This window comes from Nerophis lumbriciformis, linkage group LG21, assembly GCF_033978685.3.
Source record: "Nerophis lumbriciformis linkage group LG21, RoL_Nlum_v2.1, whole genome shotgun sequence".
In the NCBI taxonomy this organism is placed as follows: Eukaryota; Metazoa; Chordata; class Actinopteri; order Syngnathiformes; family Syngnathidae; genus Nerophis; species Nerophis lumbriciformis.
Genome location: NC_084568.2, coordinates 43856076 through 43878101, shown reverse-complemented (window position 1 = coordinate 43878101; position 22026 = coordinate 43856076). Strand labels below are relative to the sequence as shown.

Sequence of the window (22026 nt, the reverse complement as noted above, 5' to 3'; positions counted from 1 at the left end):
CAACGCACCTATTTAAATAGTACATTCCACTTTTCTGCTGCTCCCTATAATTTCCGTTCCGCATTTTCCAGCACACCTTCAACACATCCACAGGTCTGTGGATTCTAACGCAGTTGCTTTTAGCTGCTGGCATTACACGACAGGCTCTTCTCACTCTTTCCTGTGTCTCCCTCTCACAGACAGCGAGCGCACCTTCTTACACACGTCACATACTGTCACGTCATACGTCACATACGTATAAAGTTAAAGTTAAAGTTAAAGTACCAATGATTGTCACACACACACTCTAGGTGTGGCGAGATTATTCTCTGCATTTGACCCATCACCCTTGATCACCCCCTGGGAGGTGAGTGGAGCAGTGGGCAGCAGTGGTTGCCGCGCCCGGGAATCATTTTTGGTGATTTAACCCCCAATTCCAACCCTTGATGCTGAGTGCCAAGCAGGGAGGTAATGGGTCCCATTTTTATAGTCTTTGGTATGACTCGGCCGGGGTTTGAACTCACAACCTACCCATCTCAGGGCGGACACTCTAACCACTAGGCCACTGAGCCCTCCCCGAGCAGAGAGATGGCTAACGTTAGCTGTGATGCTAGCGCAGCCGTGTGGCGAACGTTCTCTCTAAGGTGCGCGCTTGTGCAATTGCGCACTGTTTAAGCGTCCTCTGCGCATAGCAAATCTATGCCACGCACAAAATCAAATAAAAAAATAAGCGCATAACAATTTTCGACACACGGACACGACAGAGAAAACAGTTTTCGTCATCATTGTTCAAATATTATAACGTCTGTCGAGACGCTTATCTCCATTCGGTGCCACACGTCCACACCATCGCCGAGGCAAAAATTTCCACATCAACACCGTATGAAAAAAATAGTGATTTTTTTTTGTTGTGATTTCCCTCTCTGCATGAAAGTTTAAAAGTAGCATATATTAATGCAGTATGAAGAAGAATGTTTTAATGTAGACATGCAAGCCTTGAAAGAACATTTTGAAAATCAAGACTACATTTCCTGCAAATGTGTGCATTTCTACCCTATATTTTAACTTTAGATTTATTCTCATATCAAACTCTTTTGGCTGTCTTTTTGACACTTACATCCACACCCTGGATTATAAATAATGTCAATAATTCAAAGTGATTATCTTGTGTGATGACTGTATTATGATGATAGTATATATCTGATAGTATATATCTGTATCATGAATCAATTTAAGTGGACTTAAACAAGTGTAAAAACTTATTGGGGTGTTACCATTTAGTGGTCAATTGTACGGAATATGTACTTCACTGTGCAACCTACTAATAAAAGTCTCAATCAATCAATCAAAACACATAGAATCATCATACTGCTGTGATTATATGCATCAAGTGTTCATTCAAGGCTAAGGCAAAATATCGAGATATATATCGTGTATCGCAATATGGCCTTAAAATATGGCAATATTAAAAAAAGGCCATATCGCCCAGCCCTAGTTCAATGATGCCATTTCTGTTTGTCATGTATCATTTTGTCTATTTTGTGTTTATCCTTGAATAAACAGGTCAGTTTCTTGTTACCAACCATTGTGTATTATTCAAACTCACCTAATTCCGCTGGCTAGTTGTTATCAAGAGTACTAAAACCCTTTTCAACATGATTCTGACAACTAAGTAGGCGAAATAACTTTAAACTTTAATACATGCTTGGATAGGCCAGTATCGGTCAGTATCAGTATCGGATCGGAAGTGCAAAAACAATATCGGTATCGGATCGGAAGTGCAAAAACCTGGATCGGGACATCCCTAGTCATGGCACTATATGTGCCATGTTTGTTGGGATTCATTTCATTTTTGTTGGTATTTTATATTTATCATACAAGAAATAGATTAAAAACATATCTGCGATTAATCGCAATTCATTATTTTAATTGTTTGTTTGTGCTTGTCAGTTCCCCTAAAGTGTGTACCAATGTTTGCGATGAGTCATCAAAACCCCCAGAGTGTATTGTAGAGCTGTGTGAGAAATTTCAAGCCAATGGGACTTTTGTGGTTTGTTAAAGGTGTTGTGTCAGGAGAATAATAATGTGTGCGGCGCTTCAGGAGGAGAAGCTGGAGCCCTGCAAAGTTCCAAGCATTCATGTTGCTCTTCTACCTTCAGCTGTCCGAGGAGGAGAAGATCCAGCGCTACAGCATCTTGTCCGAGCTCTACCAGCTGATCGGCTTTCGCCGCAAGTCGGCCTTCTTCAAGCGCGTGGCGGCCATGCAGTGTGTGGCGCCCACCATCCCTGAGCCTGGCTGGAGGGCCTGTTACAAGCTGCTGCTAGAGACGCTGCCTGGCTACAGTCTCTCCCTCGACCCCAAGGACTTCAGCAAAGGTACTAGTCCCATTACTCAGTCACATGACAAGTGCCATCATGTCCATATAGTGAGTGAATGGTGCACATGACAAGTGCCATCATGTCCATATAGTGAGTGAATGGTGCACATGACCAGTGCCATCATGTCCATATAGTGAGTGAATGGTGCACATGACCAGTGCCATCATGTCCATATAGTGAGTGAATGGTGCACATGACCAGTGCCATCATGTCCATATACTCAGTGAATGGTGCACATGACAAGTGCCATCATGTCCATATAGTGAGTGAATGGTGCACATGACCAGTGCCATCATGTCCATATAGTGAGTGAATGGTGCACATGACCAGTGCCATCATGTCCATATAGTGAGTGAATGGTGCACATGACAAGTGCCATCATGTCCATATAGTGAGTGAATGGTGCACATGACCAGTGCCATCATGTCCATATACTGAGTGAATGTTGCACATGACCAGTGCCATCATGTCCATATAGTGAGTGAATGTTGCACATGACCAGTGCCATCATGTCCATATAGTGAGTGAATGGTGCACATGACCAGTGCCATCATGTCCATATAGTGAGTGAATGGTGCACATGACAAGTGCCATCATGTCCATATAGTGAGTGAATGGTGCACATGACAAGTGCCATCATGTCCATATAGTGAGTGAATGGTGCACATGACAAGTGCCATCATGTCCATATACTGAGTGAATGTTGCACATGACCAGTGCCATCATGTCCATATAGTGAGTGAATGGTGCACATGACAAGTGCCATCATGTCCATATAGTGAGTGAATGGTGCACATGACAAGTGCCATCATGTCCATATACTGAGTGAATGTTGCACATGACCAGTGCCATCATGTCCATATAGTGAGTGAATGGTGCACATGACCAGTGCCATCATGTCCATATAGTGAGTGAATGGTGCACATGACAAGTGCCATCATGTCCATATAGAGAGTGAATGGTGCACATGACCAGTGCCATCATGTCCATATAGTGAGTGAATGGTGCACATGACCAGTGCCATCATGTCCATATAGTGAGTGAATGGTGCACATGACCAGTGCCATCATGTCCATATAGTGAGTGAATGGTGCACATGACCAGTGCCATCATGTCCATATAGTGAGTGAATGGTGCACATGACCAGTGCCATCATGTCCATATAGTGAGTGAATGGTGCACATGACAAGTGCCATCATGTCCATATAGAGAGTGAATGGTGCACATGACCAGTGCCATCATGTCCATATAGTGAGTGAATGGTGCACATGACCAGTGCCATCATGTCCATATAGTGAGTGAATGTTGCACATGACCAGTGCCATCATGTCCATATAGTGAGTGAATGGTGCACATGACCAGTGCCATCATGTCCATATACTGAGTGAATGGTGCACATGACCAGTGCCATCATGTCCATATAGTGAGTGAATGGTGCACATGACAAGTGCCATCATGTCCATATAGTGAGTGAATGGTGCACATGACAAGTGCCATCATGTCCATATAGTGAGTGAATGGTGCACATGACCAGTGCCATCATGTCCATATAGTGAGTGAATGGTGCACATGACCAGTGCCATCATGTCCATATAGTGAGTGAATGGTGCACATGACAAGTGCCATCATGTCCATATAGTGAGTGAATGGTGCACATGACAAGTGCCATCATGTCCATATACTCAGTGAATGGTGCACATGACAAGTGTCATCATGTCCATATAGTGAGTGAATGGTGCACATGACCAGTGCCATCATGTCCATATAGTGAGTGAATGGTGCACATGACCAGTGCCATCATGTCCATATAGTGAGTGAATGGTGCACATGACAAGTGCCATCATGTCCATATACTGAGTGAATGTTGCACATGACCAGTGCCATCATGTCCATATAGTGAGTGAATGGTGCACATGACCAGTGCCATCATGTCCATATACTGAGTGAATGTTGCACATGACCAGTGCCATCATGTCCATATAGTGAGTGAATGTTGCACATGACCAGTGCCATCATGTCCATATAGTGAGTGAATGGTGCACATGACAAGTGCCATCATGTCCATATACTGAGTGAATGTTGCACATGACCAGTGCCATCATGTCCATATAGTGAGTGAATGGTGCACATGACCAGTGCCATCATGTCCATATAGTGAGTGAATGGTGCACATGACAAGTGCCATCATGTCCATATAGTGAGTGAATGGTGCACATGACAAGTGCCATCATGTCCATATAGTGAGTGAATGGTGCACATGACAAGTGCCATCATGTCCATATACTGAGTGAATGTTGCACATGACCAGTGCCATCATGTCCATATAGTGAGTGAATGGTGCACATGACAAGTGCCATCATGTCCATATAGTGAGTGAATGGTGCACATGACAAGTGCCATCATGTCCATATACTGAGTGAATGTTGCACATGACCAGTGCCATCATGTCCATATAGTGAGTGAATGGTGCACATGACCAGTGCCATCATGTCCATATAGTGAGTGAATGGTGCACATGACAAGTGCCATCATGTCCATATAGAGAGTGAATGGTGCACATGACCAGTGCCATCATGTCCATATAGTGAGTGAATGGTGCACATGACCAGTGCCATCATGTCCATATAGTGAGTGAATGGTGCACATGACCAGTGCCATCATGTCCATATAGTGAGTGAATGGTGCACATGACCAGTGCCATCATGTCCATATAGTGAGTGAATGGTGCACATGACCAGTGCCATCATGTCCATATAGTGAGTGAATGGTGCACATGACAAGTGCCATCATGTCCATATAGAGAGTGAATGGTGCACATGACCAGTGCCATCATGTCCATATAGTGAGTGAATGGTGCACATGACCAGTGCCATCATGTCCATATAGTGAGTGAATGTTGCACATGACCAGTGCCATCATGTCCATATAGTGAGTGAATGGTGCACATGACCAGTGCCATCATGTCCATATACTGAGTGAATGGTGCACATGACCAGTGCCATCATGTCCATATAGTGAGTGAATGGTGCACATGACAAGTGCCATCATGTCCATATAGTGAGTGAATGGTGCACATGACAAGTGCCATCATGTCCATATAGTGAGTGAATGGTGCACATGACCAGTGCCATCATGTCCATATAGTGAGTGAATGGTGCACATGACCAGTGCCATCATGTCCATATAGTGAGTGAATGGTGCACATGACAAGTGCCATCATGTCCATATAGTGAGTGAATGGTGCACATGACAAGTGCCATCATGTCCATATACTCAGTGAATGGTGCACATGACAAGTGTCATCATGTCCATATAGTGAGTGAATGGTGCACATGACCAGTGCCATCATGTCCATATAGTGAGTGAATGGTGCACATGACCAGTGCCATCATGTCCATATAGTGAGTGAATGGTGCACATGACAAGTGCCATCATGTCCATATACTGAGTGAATGTTGCACATGACCAGTGCCATCATGTCCATATAGTGAGTGAATGGTGCACATGACCAGTGCCATCATGTCCATATAGTGAGTGAATGGTGCACATGACAAGTGCCATCATGTCCATATAGTGAGTGAATGGTGCACATGACCAGTGCCATCATGTCCATATAGTGAGTGAATGGTGCACATGATTGATGATGTCATGCAGTTTATTAGTCCAAGGTACAGCTTTACTAGACAAATACTTTTTTCCCATGAGTGCCTCTTCAGGCACAAAGAGAGAGACCCAAGTCTTCATGATATGTCTGCCCCTCTCTCTCTCTATGTCTCTCTATGTCTCTCTATGTCTCTCTCTCTCTCTGCCACACAACTCTCAAGCCGTGGTTCTTTGCAGCCACTCCACGGCTTTTTTCGAGTGCTCGCAAACACAAAAGATTGCGCTGGGAGCGAACACGAGCTCAGGGACGTTGGCGTTATCGCTCATGATCGCTCTTTAAGAGGCACGGCGAGAGGATGTGTGTCATTCCATGGCTGGCCTTGTTTGTGTACGGCGAGTAGCAACAATCTGCAAGTTGAATTAATACTACTGTGCAAAGCAAAATAGTTGGTATGTCATATTCTACCATTTCTTCACAGTTTGACATGAATAGATGTCAGACAGTAGGTCGACTTGTATTTTTCCTCAGTCCTGTGAGAATCCTGCATGTGACGTAAGTAAGGAGCAGCATTTTCCAGGACTAGCTGCAGTGTGCTCAAACAACCACCAGGTGGCACATGTGAGCAGATAATACTGTATCATCTCTTATCCGGTAGGCAGTGCACACTTAAAAGGAAATGAGGCAAAAATACAACTATAGCAACATTAGCATAGCTATGTTCATGTTAGCTATGTGCTAACATTTTAGCAGCAACATCATGCCAACTTATTGACTAAAGACAAGCAACTTGATGAAACTTAAAGCATTCATTCTTTCATTGTTGGCAGAGCTCCAGCCTTTATTTTCAGATGTGTAGTGAAGCCTTATTATTAATGTTTTTTTTACACAGCTGTCCTCTAAAGTGGTGGGTGTATACACGGGGTGAAGGGGGAAAAAAAATAAAAAAGGCCCCATGGTCCAGGTTTTTTCCATTCATGATGTCATCAAAAGCCATGATTTCCCTTTGAAGGCCTCTTCTTTCAAAAGTGGAGACATTTTACACCATGAATAGGCTCTAATGACATAAATGACTCCCATGTAATCAGAAAAATATTAATGTTGCAAAATAGGGTACCTGAAGCAATAAATGTATCATTATTGACACAAGCAATTGAGAATAAGTGAAGGGTAATTATCAGCATTTGAAGTTAGTTTTGCAGTGTAAAGAGAACAACATGACTCTGGTAGGTTGGGCTCCTTTGGGGAAACATTTGTCAGTCCCCCAAGAGTTTAACCTCTGTCTCCCAAATGATGCACGGCCTCGCAACTTTGTCCAATGCCCGCAACTTTCCCGCACATTTATTAGCGCACAGCAGCTCTCTGATCACAGCTTATGTTTGTTTTTTGTGCAGATGAAGCAGGACCAACAGTGTGTGACAAATTTATCAACTCTTTATCCATCAAATGACACAATTGTCGTCCTCCCGCGTAGCTAAGAACTACTTCCTTTTTGGCGACTGTATTATATAAAGACTCATTTCACTATTCATGTATTTATTTCACATTTATTTATCCAGGCTAAGACAATTAAGAACATATTTTCATTTGCAAAGTACATGTTAGAGATGTTAAAGTGTGATAACCTCTCATCGCCTGTCATGTAACAACATCAATTAGCACTATTGATAGCTTTCAGCAGTTCACAAATGCTCTCAACGTGTTGGAACATAAATGAATGTTGAACTTTTCAAGTGGAGAATGTCTGCAACTTGTGGACCGCAGCATAAGGCGCAGTTTCTATCTTTAATTGTAAAGATATAAAGTGAGCGAAATATCCATCCATCCATCCATCTTCTTCCGCTTATCCGAGGTCGGGTCGCGGGCGCAGCAGCCTAAGCAGGGAAGCCCAGACTTCCCTCTCCCCAGCCACTTCGTCCAGCTCCTCCCGGGGGATCCCGAGGCGTTCCCAGGCCAGCCGGGAGACATAGTCTTCCCAACGTGTCCTGGGTCTTCCTCGTGGCCTCCTACCGGTCGGACATGCCCTAAACACCTCCTTAGGGAGGCGCTCGGGTGGCATCCTGACCAGATGCCCGAACCACCTCATCTGGCTCCTCTCGATGTGCAGGAGCAGCGGCTTTACTTTGAGCTCCCCCCGGATGGCAGAGCTTCTCACCCTATCTCTAAGGGAGAGCCCCGCCACCCGGCGGAGGAAACTCATTTGGGCCGCTTGTACCCGTGATCTTGTCCTTTCGGTCATAACCCAAAGCTCATGACCATAGGTGAGGATGGGAACGTAGATCGACCGGTAAATTGAGAGCTTTGCCTTCCGGCTCAGCTCCTTCTTCACCACAACGGATCGATACAGCGTCCGCATTACTGAAGACGCCGCACCGATCCGCCTGTCCATCTCACCATCCACTCTTCCCTCACTCGTGAACAAGACTCCGAGGTACTTGAACTCCTCCACTTGGGGCAAGATCTCCTCCCCAACCCGGAGATGGCACTCCACCCTTTTCCGGGCGAGAACCATGGACTCGGACTTGGAGGTGCTGATTCTCATCCCAGTCGCTTCACACTCAGCTGCGAACCGATCCAGTGAGAGCTGAAGATCCTGGCCAGATGAAGCCATCAGGACCACATCATCTGCAAAAAGCAGTGACCTAATCCTGCAGCCACCAAACCGGATCCCCTCAATGCCTTGACTGCGCCTAGAAATTCTGTCCATAAAAGTTATGAACAGAATCGGTGACAAAGGGCAGCCTTGGCGGAGTCCAACCCTCACCGGAAACGTGTCCGACTTACTGCCGGCAATGCGGACCAAGCTCTGACACTGATCATACAGGGAGCGGACCGCCACAATCAGACAGTCCGAAACCCCATACTCTCTGAGCACTCCCCACAGGACTTCCCGAGGGACACGGTGGAATGCCTTCTCCAAGTCCACAAAGCAGATGTAGACTGGTTGGGCAAACTCCCATGCACCCTCAAGGACCCTGCCGAGAGTATAGAGCTGGTCCACAGTTCCACGACCAGGACGAAAACCACACTGTTCCTCCTGAATCCGAGGTTCGACTATCCGGCGTAGCCTCCTCTCCAGTACACCTGAATAGACCTTACCGGGAAGGCTGAGGAGTGTGATCCCACGATAGTTAGAACACACCCTCCGGTTCCCCTTTTTAAAGAGAGGAACCACCACCCCGGTCTGCCAATCCAGAGGTACTGCCCCCGATGTCCACGCGATGCTGCAGAGTCTTGTCAACCAAGACAGCCCCACAACATCCAGAGCCTTAAGGAACTCCGGGCGGATCTCATCTACCCCCGGGGCCTTGCCACCGAGGAGCTTTTTAACTACCTCAGCAACCTCAGCCCCAGAAATAGGAGAGCCCACCACAGACTCCCCAGGCACTGCTTCCTCATAGGAAGACGTCTTGGTGGGATTGAGGAGGTCTTTGAAGTATTCCCTCCACCGATCCACAACTTCCGCAGTCGAGGTCAGCAGAACACCATCCGCACCATACACGGTGTTGGTAGTGCACTGCTTCCCCTTCCTGAGGCGGCGGATGGTGGTCCAGAATCGCTTCGAAGCCGTCCGGAAGTCGTTTTCCATGGCTTCCCCGAACTCCTCCCATGTCCGAGTTTTTGCCTCCGCGACCGCTGAAGCCACACACCGCTTGGCCTGTCGGTACCTGTCCGCTGCCTCAGGAGTCCCATGAGCCAAAAGAACCCGATAGGACTCCTTCTTCAGCTTGACGGCATCCCTCACCGCCGGTGTCCACCAACGGGTTCTAGGATTACCGCCACGACAAACACCAACTACCTTGCGGCCACAGCTCCAATCAGCCGCCTCGACAATAGAGGTGCGGAACATGTTCCACTCGGACTCAATGTCCAGCACCTCCCTCGTGACATGTTCAAAGTTCTTCTGGAGGTGGGAATTGAAACTCTCTCTGACAGGAGACTCTGCCAGACGTTCCCAAAGATATAAAGTGAGCGAAATATCAATACAATATTTGTTTTTCCTGTTTTGTTGAAATTCTGAATGTTTTGATGTTAAGGTTACAAGATAACAAATTAATAAAATCACATGTTGATTCAATGTTATTGATTAAAAAAAAAAAAGCTTTAAATGTTTTTTGACTTGTTTAGGTCAAAATGTTGCATAGATGTCTAACAGACCATCTTCAAGTCTGCACTGCTCTTATTGACGTGCCTCCACTTCAACCGTGTCGTCTCCTCGTCAGCCATGTTTGAGTTTTTAGCGCTTCCATACACATGAGAACTATACGCTACTTAGATTTACAAATGGCAACAGCAGAGTTTGCCCCACAATCAGTGGAAAGACAAAAAGAAGGAGTTCGTTGACGACAATGGCGGACTCGCCCAAAAGCATTTTGGGTACATTTCTACCATGTATGGAGATTAGGGAAAACAAATGGTGCAAATTCCAAACGGCTCGTTTGGAGGAAGTATGAAGATTATTTATAAATATCTCTGCCACTGATTTCCAGTGTTGGGTTAGTTACTGAAAAGCAGTAACTAGTTACAGTTACTAGTTACTTCATTTCAAAAGTAACTCAGTTACTAACTCAGTTACTTACACCAAAAAGTAATGCGTTACTGTGAAAAGTAACTATTTAGTTACTTCTTTTTTCTTCTTTTTTTTAAAGCTCCAATTAATGCCCTTTTAGCCTTTATTTCAGTACTGTTATTGCACTGGACAATAATACATTCAACTTGACATGCATTTGCATCACTCAACTCTGCTAAGCAATGTGGTCTACATACAACACACAAAGACAAAGATATGTTACAAAGGGCCAATTTGTTTCTGGCCAGAACACATTGACAAAACTATTTGAAATAGCTGCAACATAACATACATAAGTAACAAACAGCATAATAACAGCATAGATGTAAAGCAAGAAAGGCACACACTACATACACAAAGTCTAACCAGGCATTTTCTTCCTCAAGTAATTCTTATACAAAATCATGTCTGAAGCCCAGAACACTCTACACATTTCCCCAGTTTTAGTTTAGAGATAAGGAAAGATTGGCCTGGCCCACTAGCATCCCTCTTTATGTTTGTGAACTTTATAGTCTATACATTTAGAGTGATGGGATAATCAAACACTCTAGAAGTCTAGAATGAAAGAGTATATAAGAGAATTATACCAAAGACTATAAAAATGGGACCCATTACCTCCCTGCTTGGCACTCAGTATCAAGGGTTGGAATTGGGGGTTAAATCACCAAAAAATGATTCCCGGGCGCGGCCACCGCTGCTGCCCACTGCTCCCCTCACCTCCCAGGGGGTGATCAAGGGTGATGAGTCAAATGCAGAGAATAATTTCGCCACACCTAGTGTGTGTGTGACAATCATTGGTACTTTAACTTTTAACTTTAACTTTAATTGACAGCAACGTTCCCTCTCAGGAGCGCACATGTGCAATTGCGCACTGCTCAAGCGTCCTCTGCGCACGGAAAATCTATGCCATGCACAAAATCAAATAAAAAAATAAGCGCATAACAATTTTCGACACGACACGGACACGACAGAGAAAACCGTTTTCGTCATCATTGTTCAAATATTGTAACGTCTGTCGAGACGCTTTGAGGACATGAATTCCATCCATCACTTTACTGAGCAAAACTCTTTACTGTCGGCCATAAACACATCACCAAAACATTAGTAAAAAAAATGATATGTAGCAAAAGTGGTCATTTTCTGCAGTACAAACCAGACCAAAAGCAACTTTGTTATATCAACAGCAGCCGCTCGCTCTCTCACTTGCGCCAACACTTGCACATATGGCACTTAGCCAGTGATGCGTTTACAGACACACAAAAAGTCGGACAACTCCAACACCACACAAAGTGTCATTCCAGGTCGTTACACTATGATTTACCAATCAAATGTGTGCTTATTCTAGTGTCATTTATTAGGAATCTTAATTTATAAATATTAATCATTAAATGCTGTTAGTATATTAAATAAATACTAATAAAAATATATTTTTTACAAACAGGAAGTTGCAGGAATGTACACATGATCCCCTGCTTACATCTCATTGTGCAACATGTGAATGTTTTAATGGGAACTAAATGCAATGTCTGAAAGGGGTACCAATTATTTCCAAAGCAGGACCTCCACCCAGACAAACAATACAAGTACACAGTTGATGAAAAACAATATTTGTTGTTATTGTCATTGTAAGTGGGCCTAAACACTTATATTAGAAATGGAAATGACTGTTGTCATTTGATTATAATAATAAGAGAATGTTGTCTGTCTATCTGTGTTGGCCCTGTGATGAGGTGGGGACTTGTCCAGGGTGTACCCTGCCTTCCGCCCGAATGCAGCTGAGATAGGCTCCAGCGACCCCGAAAGGGACAAGCGGTATAAAATGGATGGATGGATGGAGATGTAAGTTGTTATTTAGTGAGGTTTGGGCCAGGTGTGCTGCTGGTGTAGCCACAGTGTGCAGGTGTGATGTTGCTCACATGGACTCCACTCAATGCTCAGGGACTTTTTGCATTTGCTCACACATCAACAATTAGAGGGAACATTGATTGACAGAGTGTGTACCGTCAGCGGTGAATGGTGGTGGTGGTGGAGGTGAAGTGGCATCAGAGTCTCTGTCTCTCTTTACTAGCTTCGTGGAAGCATGTTGCTATGTAGCTTGTTTCAGCAGATTTGAATTGCTGTTTTGGGCAGTAGATGGCATCTTTGATCCAAAGCACAATTTACATTTAACTAAAATGTTCTTTTCTTTGTGCTCGACAAAAGAAAAGTAGTGAAAATATCTCCATGTTAGCAAACTCGACTTCTGGCTCCGCCATGATCAGACACGCCCCCCCCCCTCGCTCCCCACACTCACACTCAGACACACCCACACAGAGCGCATGTCTCTCTCTCTTCTCCGGCTTGTGACACAAGAAGAATCAGAACGATGACAAAGCACTCCGATAAAACACACTTTATACTACATAAAAAGTAACGTAAAATAAGTGCCAGTAACAGTAACGCGTTACTTTGTAACGCGTTAGTCCCAACACTGCTGATTTCACATTGGATGGACTTGTGCAGATCCAAAATAGACCAAACATGTACCAATAGGTAAGTCCTCTTTAAAGACTGTCAAGTAGATTCAATGGTATTGAACGTTTGCCGTGAATGAGATATTTGAAGAAGAAAGCTTCTGATTATTCTGCTAACATGAAAAGAGGAGTTGAGAGATTCTGACATGACGACGATGACAAAAGTGTGGAAAGGACTCTTCTGTTTCTGCACTAAACATGGCGGTGCATTCCCATGTGTTTTTAAGTAGCACCCCGAAAATCATCACCCGCCTCCACCTTTGCATCTTCTTCTCCTGTTGTCCCTCCCTGTGTGTTGACAGCCAGACGCTGTAAAGTCCTTTTGGGGCCCTCGGTGTTGGCTCTCAGCAGCAGATGGAAGTTGCTGAGTGCAGTTTGACAATGGCTTGTGCATCTAGCGCTGGCTGCAGCCAAATGGAATAAACTTCATGGGCGGCCAAGAAGAGAGAGGCGGGGGAAAATGCTGACAAGTAAAAAGCATCTTGGATGTGATTGGACATTATTGGAAGTCATGTTTCAGCAAAATGGTTTTTTTGTTTTTTTTAATTGCTGCAAGTATCTTTTCCTGTCTTCCTGGGCCTCACCCTTCTTTCTTCTTTGCCACTCAAGTGAGTCAACAGTTGACAGCTGGGAGTGAAGCAGGACGTCCTGTAGGGTCAAACTTATTGGGGGCCACACTATGGATTCTTTACTTCAATACACAAGGCAACATAACAAAGTGGGTGCTAGTTTAGCGTGGCATGAAGATAGCAGAGTGAAAAACCTACGTAGTCTGAAACAAAAACAACAAACAAACTGTAGCGACTAAGACAGGGAAAAGAGCAGAATACAAAGGGGAGTGATTAGGGGCAGAACCAGGTGAGGACTCTAATGCATACTTGCCAACCCTCCCGGATTTTCCGGGAGACTCCCGAAATTCAGAGGCTCTCCCAAAAATCTCCCAGAACAAATTTTCTCCCGAAATTCAGGCGGACTCAGGTCCATGCGGACCTGAGTCCGCTAACCCACAATATAAACAGCGTATCTGCCCAATCGCGTTATAACTGTAGAATGATCGAGGGCGAGTTCTTGGTTTCTTATGTGGGTTTATTGTTAGACAGTTTCATTAACGTCCTCCCAGTGCAGTAACAACACACAACTACAGCAGTCATGTTTTCGTCTACCGTAAAGCAGTTCGTCTGCCGTAAACAGCAATGTTGTGACACTCTTAAACAGGGCAATACTGCAATCTAGTGCATTTGATGAAAGCACTTTTGTGCGTGCCACACAGCAATGCATCATCAGAGAGGGTGTTCAGCATGGTTAGAAAAATAGTGACAAATAGAACAAGGATGGACAATTCAACCCTTAACTCAACAATGAGTAGATGAGTGTTATGTGTGTGTGTGTATGTGTAAATAAATGAACACTGAAATTCAAGTATTTCTCTTATTTATATATATATATATATATATATATATATATATATATATATATATATATATATATATATATATATATATAATAAAATAAATATATATTTATAGCTAGAATTCACTGAAAGTCAATTATTTCTTATATGAAATACTTGACTTAGTATTTCCTATATATAGGAATTTCTTAGTATTTCTTATATATATATATATGAAATACTTGACTTGGTGAATTCTAGCTGTAAATATACTCCTCCCCTCTTTACCACGCCCCCCACCTCCCTAAATCGGAGGTCTCAAGGTTGGCAAGTATGCTCTAATCAATAAACAAAAATGAACCACCTAGCAACAAGAAAACTGAACCAAGGGAGCAAAGAAGCATTGAAAAACAGGCCACTAAACGAAGGAGAATTATACACAGATTGTATAACCTTGTGTGACAAATATAGTTGCTTCACTTGCGCCTGCGATTTGGATTCACTTTAATCAGTCAAATATAGACATTTTATAAATATCTATGTTCTGTTAAGCCACTAATGATAACATAAGGTGCTGTTCTTGGCTGCAGCTTGAAGTGTAGTAACAATAACAGTAATAATGGACAAATAAATCATCGAGGCGACCCCGAGAGGGACAAGCGGTAGAGAATGGATAGAAGTTTATTTGTAGAATGCAATCCAAAGTGCTTTACAGATGCATACAATTACAAGAAGGCAAATAGAAATAAAAAACATCATAAAATAATCATTAATTATTTCAATTCATTAAAAAAAAAAAGAGTGCAAACTATTTTCCGTATGAGCACACCCGTATATGAGCCACACCCACTAAATGTGGAAAAAAAACAAAAAACCTTTCCACGTATTAGCCGCACTGAACAATAAGCTGCAGATACATCTGTTGTGAAATGAGTTATTTACACACAAAGATTTTGTAAATGTTTATTTACATACCTTAATTGTTTCCAAATGGTGTCTGTCACACGGCAGTAAAACGGCTGGTCAAACAAAACAGAAGTCATGATCATGGACCCACTAGCTGCGCAAGCTAGCTCTCAATCAGCTAAACAGACTCAATAACTCCACGCTGACGTTTTGGTGTATTTACTGAGGAATTTGTGGAACTGAAATACAAAAAGAATGCCATTGTAAATTAATGATACTAATACAGACACTTGTAATCGTGTTAGCATATTAGCTAATGCTAACCACTCAAGCTTGATTACATTATGATAGCACGTACAAATATGCATGAAAACACTACCATCGAGCTGACGTTTATGAATTGTTTGTTCTATTGTAAAACCTACAAACATGGCTTGGAGTGATGAATGAATAAAGCATGCGAGTAGTAACGCTATGGACGACTAGCAGACAGAACGGCACTTGTACTTCCGGTTGAAGGCACTAAACAGAAGGAAATACTTTAGACCAGGGGTGCTCACACTTTTTCTGCAGGCGAGCTACTTTTCAATTGATGAAGTCGTGGGGATCTACCTCATTCATATATATAATTTATATTTACTTATTTATGAAATATATGTTTTTGTTAATAAGTTAAAGGTGTTTAATGATAATGCAAGCATGTTTAACACATATAGTTAATATTGTTAATAAATTAAAGGTGTTTAATGATAATACAAGAATGTTTAATACATATAGTTAATATTGTTAATAGATTAAAGGTGTTTAATGATAATACAAGTATGTTTAGTACATATAGTTAATATTGTTAACAAGTTAAAGGTGTTTAAAGATAATGCAAGCATGTTTAATACATATAGTTAATATTAATAAGTTAAAGGTGTTTAAAGATAATACAAGCATGTTTAACACATATAGTTAATATTGTTAACAAGTTAATGCTGTTTAATGATAATACAAGCATGTTTAACACATATAGTTAATATTGTTAATAAGTTAAAGGTGTTTAAAGATAATGCAAGCATGTTTAACACATATAGTTAATATTGTTAACAAGTTAAGGTGTTTAAAGATAATACAGGCATGTTTAACACATATAGATTCCTTTCTTTCATGAAGACAAGAATATAAGTTGTTGTATTACCTGATTCTGATGACTTTTGCATTGATTAGAATCAGACAGTAGTGCTAAAAACGTCCGCATTTTCGAATGGAGGAGAAAAAAAGTCCTCCTTTCTGTCCAATACCACATGAAAGTAGTTGGTTTTTGGCATCTTATTTGTCCAGCTTCCGTACTCCTTTGTATACACTTTACAAGAAATACATTGTCGGCAAACTCCGTAGCTTGCTAGCTTGTGCACGCCAGCTTTCTGAGACTCGTTTTGTTAGCGCAACTGTGCAGTCGGTCTTTGGAGTTTTGACGACAGGTACGGCGCCAGAGTCTGTTGAAATAAAGTGTTTCTCGCCTTCCAATCGGTAATTTTAATGAGCTGGCAGCAGCCAGCGTCATCTCAGAAGACCCTCGGGTGCCGTGAATGTCAATCAAGTGACCAAAGTGACGTCATAGTGAAGATTTATGATCGCTCATTTTTAGGACTATTTTTTTAATGCCTGGCTGGTGATGGACTGACACACCCTCCGAGATCGACCGGTAGCTCGCGATCGACGTAATGAGCACCCCTGCTTTAGACGTTCAACCCGCAGCACCTGCAGTGAGCGAATTCGTCCAGAAGATGGCGCCATAGCACAAACAATAACACACCTTTTCAGTGTCTCTGTCGATGGTTTATGAAAACTATTTGTTGAACACAAAACATTATGGATGTTAGCCAACATTTTTTATAATCCGCAGGAGAAAAAAAGTAGGGATTTATAGTCCGGAACATCAAATAATTAGTGTTGTGATTTCATGAATGCATACTTGTAAATCCAGGTTGTAGATGAAGGTGTCAATCATCTCTCCTGCAGGCACTCACCGAGGCTGGGCCGCCGTTCAAATGCGTCTCCTGCACGAGCTGGTGTATGCCTCCCGCCGCATGGGCAACCCCGGCCTCTCCGTACGCCACCTGTCCTTCCTGCTGCAGACCATGTTGGACTTCCTGTCCGATCAAGGTGGGTAGAACACACACACGGAGAGGGAGAAGTTTTAAAAGGTGCCCGTGAGCCGCTTCCTATGCAACATTTAGCAACAGCCACCCTGGCCTTTGGTGATAGCAGCATGCTGCTCATTAATGTGCGGCGCACAACAAAGCGTCTCCTCCTCGGAGCCAGTGCGACATTGTGCGCTGAGCAGAAATCCTGCACAGCCAGTCTGAGCTTTTACCCAAACAGTGTGAGCCAGACAATCTGCTGGCTGCACAATAGAGGCCCGTGTAATCCTCCGCTGGTGAATGGACGTGAGGTATGAACAAGATCACACCGGCTTGGCCAATCAAACCTTACAATTTCACCAGGAGCGTGTACTGTACATTAGGGCTGCAGCTAACGATTATTTTTCTATCGATTAATCTATAGATTATTTTTCCGATTAATCGGTTAATCTATAGATTATTTTTTCGATTAATCTATAGATTATTTTTCCTTTTACCGATTATTTTTTTTATTTAAAATGAAGAGGAAAAAATAAATGTAGGCCAGTTTTTTCAAAAGGCATGGCTTTTATTTACAAAAAAAAAAGTATGGCCACTCAGTCAACATTGACAACAACATGACAAAATATTCTGTAACAATGTAAACATTTAAAACTTTTAACATTTAACAAAATTAAAAGTAGCTTATTTGCTTTTTAATGTGCAAATATAAAAGTAAACATCCAGTGCAAATCTTAATATTCTGGAATAGTATAAGCATTTCAAAAGTAAAAGTATTGCTTATTTTGCTTTAAAATGTGCAAAAATAAAGATAAACATCCAATACAAAAAAGTGCAAAACGGAAATATTCTGTAACAAGTGTAAACATTTCAACAAAAGTAAAAGTATTGCTTATTTGCTAAAATGTGCAAAAATAAAGCTAAACATCCAATACAAAAAAGTGTACAGTGTAAACATTTCAACAAAAGTAAAAGTATTGCTTATTTTGCTTAATAACACAACAATGATAGTATGATTAAAGTGAAAGTTAATTGTTGGTTTGTACATAGTATATGTAACTGTTAATGTTGTAAAAGGTATTTGCACAACTAATTAACGTTAGCGTTTGTGACACGTCTTGTGCCGTGGGGTTCTTTCAGGACCGACAGACTGAACGCCAGACGGCTTTGCCAGGTTTACAATCTTTTAATTTTACACAAAGTCTTTTCTCTTCCAACTCTTTTCTCTTTCTTTCCTCGCTTTTCAGCTCCTCTTCCTCGCTCGCTCGTCGTCCCCTGTCTCTTGCGGCGTCGCTCCCGGCGCGCCGCGCCTCGCCGCTCGCTCGCCGCCGCCGCCTCTCCACAGCGTTAAAGAGGAGCGCGTCTTTGTAAACACTGAACAGGCACGCCAAACGCGCCTCTCAGAGCAAACGGTGCTTTAGTTTATGAATTTACAACGCAGATACAAATGACACATTCATGTTTTTGTGTAATAATGACAACGTATACGCACGCGGACGATTGACTTGTTGATGGTGATGGCAAGAACGCTGTCGGGGGTTTTCTTTTCAAATGTTCGTTCATAGCCGTTGTGCTGCTATGATAGGCCATTTCCGCTCGACACAGTGTGCATACAACAACATTATTAGGCCGTTTATTGAAATACTCCCACACTTTTGACGACTTTTGGCGTGCTTTTTTCCCCTCGCTCGCATCGTCTGCTTTGCGCTCCGCCATGACAGTAAAGTAGAGTGACGTAAATATGCGACGCGCCGACGCACAAAAACGGCGTCGACGTATTTACGTAACCGATGACGTCGACTACGTCGACGCGTCGTTTCAGCCTTACTGTGCATCCATAACAACAACTCAATGGACATTTCATCAAGTCCACACAGACAAATGGAAGTAGGCATACATGACAGCAAGATGGCATAACCAGTCCATCAGATCTTGTCACAATAATGAAATACCATGATAAAACTCACTAAATAAAATTTAACTTTTTAAGTTTGAAAGTGTCAATTATGTAAGATCAAATCGAATCTAAATACCAGTATCAGCTGCCAAGAAGTACATACACATTAAAAAAATGTTCTATAACCTCCAAGTATGTCATTACAATCAATACTGGGCTGTGATCATAAACAACATCAATAGTCAAGTATTGAGAAGTCACTTCCGGAATTGATTAAATTGATCAAAATCTGGTGTATATTGAACATATTACATATATGTTACTACATTATATATATACTTGCAGTGTGTATATTGTACATATTACATATTGTTATGAAGGTGTATGTTACTACATTATATATATATACTTGCAGTGTGTATATTGTACATATTACATATGAAGGTGTCTGTTACTACATTATATATATACTTGCAGTGTGTATATTGTACATATTACATATTGTTATGAAGGTGTCTGTTACTACATTATATATATACTTGCAGTGTGTATATTGTACATATTACATATGAAGGTGTCTGTTACTACATTATATATATACTTGCAGTGTGTATATTGTACATATTACATATTGTTATGAAGGTGTATGTTACTACATTATATATATACTTGCAGTGTGTATATTGTACATATTACATATTGTTATGAAGGTGTCTGTTACTACATTATATATATACTTGCAGTGTGTATATTACATATTGTTATGAAGGTGTCTGTTACTACATTATATATATACTTGCAGTGTGTATATTGTACATATTACATATGAAGGTGTCTGTTACTACATTATATATATACTTGCAGTGTGTATATTGTACATATTACATATTGTTATGAAGGTGTATGTTACTACATTATATATATACTTGCAGTGTGTATATTGTACATATTACATATTGTTATGAAGGTGTCTGTTACTACATTATATATATACTTGCAGTGTGTATATTACATATTGTTATGAAGGTGTCTGTTACTACATTATATATATATACTTGCAGTGTGTATATCGTACATATTACATATTGTTATGAAGGTGTCTGTTACTACATTATATATATATACTTGCAGTGTGTATATTGTACGTATTACATATTGTTATGAAGGTGTCTGTTACTACATTATATATATACTTGCAGTGTGTATATTGTACATATTACATATTGTTATGAAGGTGTCTGTTACTACATTATATATATACTTGCAGTGTGTATATTGTACATATTACATATTGTTATGAAGGTGTATGTTACTACATTATATATATATATATACTTGCAGTGTGTATATTGTACATATTACATATTGTTATGAAGGTGTCTGTTACTACATTATATATATATACTTGCAGTGTGTATATTGTACATATTACATATTGTTATGAAGGTGTCTGTTACTACATTATATATATATATACTTGCAGTGTGTATATTGTACATATTACATATTGTTATGAAGGTGTCTGTTACTACATTATATATATACTTGCAGTGTGTATATTGTACATATTACATATTGTTATGAAGGTGTCTGTTACTACATTATATATATACTTGCAGTGTGTATATTGTACATATTACATATTGTTATGAAGGTGTCTGTTACTACATTATATATATACTTGCAGTGTGTATATTGTACATATTACATATTGTTATGAAGGTGTATGTTACTACATTATATATATACTTGCAGTGTGTATATTGTACATATTACATATTGTTATGAAGGTGTCTGTTACTACATTATATATATATACTTGCAGTGTGTATATTGTACATATTACATATTGTTATGAAGGTGTCTGTTACTACATTATATATATATATACTTGCAGTGTGTATATTGTACATATTACATATTGTTATGAAGGTGTCTGTTACTACATTATATATATACTTGCAGTGTGTATATTGTACATATTACATATGAAGGTGTCTGTTACTACATTATATATATACTTGCAGTGTGTATATTGTACATATTACATATTGTTATGAAGGTGTATGTTACTACATTATATATATACTTGCAGTGTGTATATTGTACATATTACATATTGTTATGAAGGTGTCTGTTACTACATTATATATATATACTTGCAGTGTGTATATTACATATTGTTATGAAGGTGTCTGTTACTACATTATATATATACTTGCAGTGTGTATATCGTACATATTACATATTGTTATGAAGGTGTCTGTTACTACATTATATATATATATACTTGCAGTGTGTATATTGTACGTATTACATATTGTTATGAAGGTGTCTGTTACTACATTATATATATACTTGCAGTGTGTATATTGTACATATTACATATTGTTATGAAGGTGTCTGTTACTACATGATATATATACTTGCAGTGTGTATATATAATGTTGATGGAGGGTTTTGAAGGTGTTTTATAGATTTTGAAGACTACAACGGTGACTCACATTAGCCACATCTTCCAAGCGTTTTTTAATCATCTTTAAAATCCTAAAAATAAAAAGTGTGTTCTTGTCTGTCATAATGATGGTGAACGATAGACAAAATTCCCCAAAAATGTCCGCTGGAGTCCTAGTTGAAGCATGCCTGACACTTTCACAAGTAG

The 22026-nt window shown here is 41.0% G+C and overlaps 1 protein-coding gene across 3 annotated transcripts in view; it reads left to right on the top strand.

The window, feature by feature from the left end:
- Positions 1-22026, top strand: part of trappc9 (trafficking protein particle complex subunit 9) — a 241169-nt gene that overhangs the window by 21829 nt on the left and 197314 nt on the right. For all 3 annotated transcript variants that reach the window (XR_012051061.1, XM_072915618.1, XM_072915617.1), the window contains 2 exons: positions 2139-2355; positions 17346-17489. Coding sequence is in view for 2 of the 3 variants with exons in the window: in XM_072915618.1 (XP_072771719.1) it covers positions 2139-2355; positions 17346-17489 (361 nt within the window). In the remaining variant the exon portion in view is untranslated. The remainder of the gene's footprint in view (positions 1-2138; positions 2356-17345; positions 17490-22026) is intronic.